At 41.3% G+C, this 7,170-nt stretch overlaps 1 protein-coding gene across 2 annotated transcripts; it reads right to left on the bottom strand.

The window, feature by feature from the left end:
- Window positions 1-2,121: 2,121 nt before the first annotated feature.
- LOC309717688 (5-hydroxytryptamine receptor 1D) lies at window positions 2,122-6,824 on the bottom strand. Of its 2 annotated transcripts, none has more exons than XM_082552460.1 (2): window positions 6,761-6,824; window positions 2,122-3,487 (listed from the first exon to the last, which is right to left on the bottom strand). In XM_082552460.1, the coding sequence occupies exon 2, from the start codon at window positions 3,451-3,453 to the stop codon at window positions 2,419-2,421; it is 1,035 nt and encodes a 344-aa protein (XP_082408586.1). In that variant the 5' UTR covers window positions 3,454-3,487; window positions 6,761-6,824; the 3' UTR covers window positions 2,122-2,418. The 2 variants fall into 2 exon arrangements, with proteins under 2 accessions (XP_082408586.1, XP_082408585.1); XM_082552459.1 differs by having other exon boundaries at window positions 6,597-6,820.
- Between the last annotated feature and the right edge of the window lie 346 nt (window positions 6,825-7,170).

The raw sequence follows: 7,170 nt of genomic DNA on the forward strand, positions 1-7,170 counted from the left end.
GATTCTGAATGAACATTTGTGTTAACCAGATTTTTAATGCAGCTGTTCCTAAATATGCATAAATAAGCAAAAACGTGTTTCTCGTTTTCATTCCTCTGCTTATGTCTGCAGTTTTAGAACCAGAACAACTAGAAACAATGCTTAGTTTCACCAGAGGGGAAAACGATATAATTTGTTACCTCGTTACCTCGCTCTCATTCCTTTTCTCTCTCCGACACTATCTATTAAATGCAAATGGTGCACCTTTAGGCCTTTTCATTTCTTTTCTTTTTTAAACTTGCTTCACTTGCTGATTTCAGCCACCCCATCCCTTTTTTATATTTAAATTTTTGGTCCAGTTCACAGAGAATGAAAAGTTTATGATTACGTCTTGTTGGGTTGTGGTCCAGCAAAACTGCTTGAATAACAAATAAAAGTAGGAAATGTGTGTGTGTGTGTGTGTGTGTGTGTGTGTGTGTGTGTGTGTGTGTGACAAACATATATATTTTCTCCCCAAAGACCACATGGCTGCACACAGTCCAAAGGCTGCTATTAAACTACTACAGCTTAGTCGAGTTTTGACCTCAGGGTTTCTTCATTAAAATAATGACAGCATGGAGTTTTGCTGTGTGGCATTCTGGGATCTGAGCCTCCATCTATGAAGCAGTCCCTGCTTTATATGGAAACCTATTTCTGCCACTGAAAAAACAAAGAAACAGTGCTATTCATAAATCAAAATTCTGGACCATTATATCAAATTTTCACCTTACTGCTAAGTTTAAGTTAGGAAGTGTACATTTTGACATCTGGTTGGCTAAAATGTTTTCACTGGTGGAAACAAGCTTGTGTAGCTTTAATAATACTCACCTCTGGAAAGGTCATAGAACGTCTTGTAACCTCTTAGACACCATGAAGAGACTCAGTATGGTAATGTATCTTACCTTATATTGATGGTGGCTTATAGCATATTCTTATTTTTTGTGAAAGTGTAGTATCTGTTTTGAGTCATGTTTTGTATCCAGCCTCTATTTCATTTGCGATATTTAATGTTGTAGCAGTCCAAGGGGAGGAGCCACTAACCCAAAGACTGGTGGGACTGTTCATGCTGGCATTCATGTGTTAACTTAAGAGGTTATGACAGTTATTCCAGTTATGTTGTGTTGATCTGTTGTTGTTATTGTTAATTTATAACCTCATTGCTGTTTGTTCTGTATTGAGTGTGGCTAGCATGGCCACCATGACTGAGACTGCTGTACCAGTTAATGACCTCTGATCACTGTGCTGCTTGGGGTGTGATGCTAATAAAGCTGCATCCTTGTAGTTGACCAGCGTATGGAAAACAGGAAAAAACAGATCTCTGTCTCTTCCTTTCACTTAAGCTCATTTTACATTTAATAAAATGTTGCCAACACATTTGGAGCCAAACTCTGCACTGTGATATGAACTCGCCAAACTAAACAGGCACATCTGCACAATAGCCTCACATAATTCAGAATACAAAAAAAAAAAAAAAAAAACTAACACTGATGCAGAAGGCAGACAGCCTTATTTGAGGTGAACCACTGAGTAGTCCATGTTTTTGCCAAATGTAAAAGTGTTTGGTATCCTTTTGCCATGGCAACAATTTCTGTTTTCTAGAAGAGCATTTTCTTTGTTACTTTGATGTTTCAATCCACACACCGGATAATATAGAGAGCCATACACAGGGAAGAGCCTGTGGCCTTTTTTAAGTTGCTGAAGTAAAAAGAGGCATGAAATTATAGCAGAGTACTCTCAGAGCAACAGTGCTGCAGAAGCAGTCGGTTTCATAGCAGAAGGCTCAGCTCCATCTCACATGATCAAAGGTCTTCTTTGTTGACCAAATGTCATATAGGCTAAAAAAGTTAGGAAGGGCTATATGATCTATTTATTTTTGATTATAGTAAAGCATGTCAACAAACTAAATACTACATGTCTGGCCTTTGATGTGATTCTCAGTGGGGCCTTTGGAGGAACTAAATTGGGACCCCTGTATACTCTCAGTCTTGATCACTTAATGTTGAAGTATCTCACTGGGAATCAACATCATCAATCTTACTAACAACTCTGATGCTGTGGTATCCAAAGATAACATGCACAAACTGTTTTGGTTTTCATCGGGTTTTAATTAATTACACTCAAGCAAACAATCATTCCAATAACTGAAACAGGCTTCAGTTTTTAAATGTTTCACAAAACAAGACAAATACCCACAGAGAGAAACAGTTGTGATCTGAAAAAGCTCCATGCTTTTTATCGATGTAAAAATAAACTGTAATTTCACAACAGCAATGCACAAGACATGCAGGTATGTCTCTTAAGAGGCTCACAATGTGTTTGAACAAAGAGTTTGTGCAAAAAACAACCATCTAAATGACGCGGCCCTCCTCGTGTACGAGTAGTCTTTGGTCCTGGTCGATTTTAAGTTTTGGTGGTGTTTTTTCTATGAAACGGCATCAGCAGTTTCTGTGCCAGCAGCCTGAACTTCTGATCCCTCACGCTGTAAATAATGACATTCCAGCAACTGTTGGTAGCCAAAATCCAGAAGGCGAAAAAGGAAAAGTTGCACCATTTATTCCCCAAAACGTTCCCGACCACAAAGACAGCGATTGGAGTGAACGATACAGTGAAAGCCACAGTTAGAGTCCCTATGGTTTTGGCTGCTTTAATGTCTGAGAATGTGGGTTTGGTCGTGCTTTGGCTTTCACTCTCAGCCAAGTGTTTCCTGCGTCTTGAGTGCTGCCTGATGCTGGAAAGAGAAATGATGTTAATGACCACTGTGCCACCAAGGAGGGTGAAGTCAAACGCGGGGAAGAGGAGGAGGATGTTCCAGGCCTGGCTTGGGAACTTGCCGATTGTACCCAGAGCGTAGTTACACATCCGACTGCAGGAGTTATACTCCAAAGCAATTTCACTGCTGAAAACTATCGGACACACAGCCAAGAAGAAACTTCCCACCCAGGAGAGGACAATTAGGATCGTGGTCCTTTTACGAGTAATCACCGAGTCCTTGTGCAAAGGCCTGAGCACGGCAATGCTTCGCTCGATCGTCAGAAAGAAAATAGTCGTGATGGAGACCAAAGTGCACCCAGCAAAGATGGGGCCGATGATGTTGCATGGGTGAAAACTCACCGATTGTGAGTTGTACGAGGTCCATTCCGGTGCCGAGTCAGTGACCATGAGATAAACCTCAGCGTAAACGGAAAGCGGGACCACAAATATTCCCACTGCCAGATCAGCCACGGCGAGGGATGCCTTCAGGTATCCCTGCGGTGTGTGGAAGTGTTTGGTTCCCAGAACCACAGCAAGAGTCACCAGATTTCCAAAGAGGGTGGCAAAGATCAGCAGCACCATGAAGAGCACCATGAGGATTTTGTTGGCCAGAGTGCAGCAGCACACAGTGCAGTGTGCCTGTTCAGTTCTGTCCAACATGGTCGGCTTGCTGGACTCAATCATTGGATAAAACGATGCTGGGCATTCACATCATGACCTAGAATGAACACATAACAAAAATGGTGTTAGGTGTGAGCTGTTTGTGCTGAAATCAGGGAAGAAAAAAGACACAAATCTGGAGACTAAATATCAACTCAGCATGGCTCTAAAGTATGTCCACAGTATCTGTTTGTTGGTAAGTAGTTATATTTACAGACCAAATGATTCAAATAACTAAACAGCAGGAAGTAGAAAGCTGAAACCTGTTCAGCCAAGCCCTTATAAAAGAGTAACAACAGTAACAACAGTGGAGCAGCCTAATAAAACCAGGAATGGCATTCAGCAACACTTTGGACATAGTAGTACAGAAACTGTATTTAAATCAACACAACTGCAGCTTATTTGTGGGGCAGTGTTGTGCTTTAACTTCTTGGAATTAACCACCGTCCCACATCTTCAAAAGTAAGGAAATGTAAACATATTCACTTCTTGAAGAAGACATCATGATTGCTCCATTCAGTCTGATGTAACTCCCTGAAACTTGGGCCGTGCACTGAAAATTAGCCTCGTATGTGTTACATTTTTCATGACCAGTACACCACAGTGTCACACTTACTGTGTTAGCACTGAATCTTTCCAGAGGACATTAATTGTGTGAAGTAGAATTAGCCAATGTAGACGTAATTTGTACAAAGAACTTGCCTGGATTATGAGTGTATTGTTTCATTTATTTGCAGAATATCTGATTTGCATGTCTACTTGGCTTGCTCCCCATGACTAAATGAACCTTGGAGGACGATTATGGGTTTTGTAGTATTTAGAGCATCAGCCACACATTGTCCCACATGGCCTAAAGCTGTACTCCTCCCTCCATCACCTGACTCCTGCTCATCATAGTGGTGCCGTGGCTTAGCTGGTTAAAGCGCCTGTCTAGTAAACAGGAGATCCTGGGTTCAAATCCCAACAGTGCCTTAAGTGCTATTCTCTTCTAAAAGAACTTAAAAAAAAAAAAAAACTCAATATAAATACCAGTCCAATAAATATTGCTTTACCCCACCCCAAAAAGAATAAGCCCTTGCTCAATCACTGCCTAGTCCTCAACCTGAAATCACTGGCATTTGTTCCTATGGGAGGGACTACCACAATGATTCTATCATGGTTTACCGTTGCAACCCACTGATTCTTTCCCCCGTGGAATGACACAAAAGCTATAAACAGCGAACTATTTCTGATTCTGTCTAAAATATTGGCTGATTTTCAAAAGACATGAAGATTAGACTAGTTCTGCACATGCAAGGGCTAGTGGTATCCATGGCACCCCATAGTGCATGCTACATGATCACAGTGTCCACAATTTGATTCATTGTCAGGAGACCTTTGGTGCATGTTACACCCCCCTCCTCTCTCTCCCCCATTCGTTTTGTCAGTCGGTGGCAAAATGTCCCCAAAAGAAATATACATTTTTTTCTTTTATGCCTTTGTGATTTTCAGCCTCCACTTGAGCCTTTATCTGCCCGCCAACCTGTTCCTCTCACCTGCCCCTGCTCCTGTAGAGCTACCTCTCAGCTCAAACAAAGACCTTTAAAGTGGACTTAAGTGCTCAATACACTATAACATAAGAAATAAACACCACATGAACAGAACAGGGCAGACTAATTATCAATTGCAAAGTAAGAAAACGCAGCCGAATACACCAAAGGACCGGCAATATACATGTGATTTGACTCAAAACAAGGCCATGTGCATTTAAAATACACACACATACACACACAGATACGATCCAGGTATGCCTAATAAAGATTTTAAAGAAATATTTGGTGAAGTGTGATTTAATTAAAGAAAAGAAAAAAAAAGAAAAAAGCTCACACAAAATAAAAGATTTTTTTTAATGATAACAAACAATTATTTTCTCTCTTTGTCGAACAGTTTGCCTTCAGGTAGCCCTGTGGTGTGTGGTCTTATGCAATAAACAGATGTGGGCTGCACAATTGGCGCATGCGCCCTGCTCTTCTCTGCTCTGCGCCCTCGCGTGCGGGCCATCTGGATGGGTTGGAGGGAGGGAGGTTAGGCTGTAAGGAAGGATGGATGGATAGATAGAAGGAGGGATGGCCTACAACTAACTCCAGCACGAGGTTAGATGACGTAATAATCTGTCCGGACAACAACTGTAGTAGTAAACAAAACCCAGCTGACGCTCACAGCCTGTTTTAATCTACAGTCTGGCAGGTTCCTGGACAGCCTTCTCGTGGAGCACCAACATTTTACATTGGAATAAACTAAACAGATGCATTACTGGGATTTCGTTTTGTGTAAAAAAGTAGAAATCAATTAGGCGATTAAATGTAAATGTAAACAACGAGACAGTTTTCTTCTTTTTAAGGCCACCGAGTCGCTTTTCAGACACGCACCAGCTGAAACCTCCATCCCTGCATGGAAATCCATACATGGTTATCACGGGAGCCCAATGCGCACGGAGAGCACAGTTAAGAAATTGAAAAGAAAAAAAAAACGCCGTGGAGACATAATGTATCCAGAGTTAGATCAAAGTTGAATGAAAAATTAAAAGCGTTTCTAATCTTCCGCGCTGTTTTCTTGGACATTCAACTTCAGAAACAGAACCAATGCGCAGCTACAGGCGTCCCTGTCTTCATGTTGCCTTTCAGTGTAAGATGCGTTACCCAGAAGGGTTTTGTTTCCCTCTGTGGCCATCATCTTCTGAGCGCAGGCATGCAGACAGCTCACGAATATCCTGCCGATAATTGTTTAGGTAAAATCATTTTTAAAAAATCGAAAGGAGAAGAAAATAACAAAATTATAAATAAATAAGTTTGTTCCAGCACGCACAGATTAGCGCTGCCCTGCATGAGTATGTGCTCCTTGCAAGATTCCACAACAAATGAAATGCTCTTATTACTTACATGTAATATGCGGAAGATGGATGGTTGGATGGACTTACATGAAAGTTTTTAACTCAGTTACTTTGTATTTAAGAAGAATGAACAAACCTGTTCTGCTGCTGTTTTTTTTTTTTTTTAGCGCACTTCTAAAATCACAGTGCAGACCTCTAAGACCCGTTTCTACATATTACCACACATAATAGTGTCAGTTCTTATAAACGAGCTAATCAAGGTTTATAAATATTACAGGTTCAAGTCAAGTCTACTCACTTTCAGCTTTACATTCATCTCAAGACGCAGTGGGAAGCAGTCCGTAAAAAAAAGCATCTCCCAGCTGATTATCCTCCCAGCTGACTGCTGTTTAAAGCATCCCACAGCCCTTTCCATGAAAATTATGAGGGGAAAGAGTCCACGAGGAGAATCACAAAACTCACTTTCTGTTGTTCAGATGTTGTGCGAGAGTACGTGTGCGGGAAGTTGGATTTGTGGTGCCGGGCGCTGCGCTCTGGTCCGCACTGCTCCGTAGACACTGTTTAAGTGTGTCCTCCACTGGTTTCTCCATTGGCTGGGGATGATGATGATGATGATGATGATGATGATGATGATGGCAGAGTCCACCTCCTATAATATGACGCTGGCTGCACATGAACGCATGTGTGCTGAGGATGAGGAGGGTGGTGAATCCTGTTGCTGTATCCAAGTGGTTCATTTATCGGGACTGAGTTCTTGTCTATTTTTTTATTACTTACAGAGAGCCCTTCAGTTTCACAAAGCATTCTTCTATAATTATTATTGTTCTGCACCTGTTTAATAAAACCAACCTCACCACTTTGCCAAGGCTTTA

The sequence above is a fragment of the Aulonocara stuartgranti genome, assembly GCF_965226115.1.
Source record: "Aulonocara stuartgranti genome assembly, chromosome: 11".
NCBI classification, from domain to species: Eukaryota; Metazoa; Chordata; class Actinopteri; order Cichliformes; family Cichlidae; genus Aulonocara; species Aulonocara stuartgranti.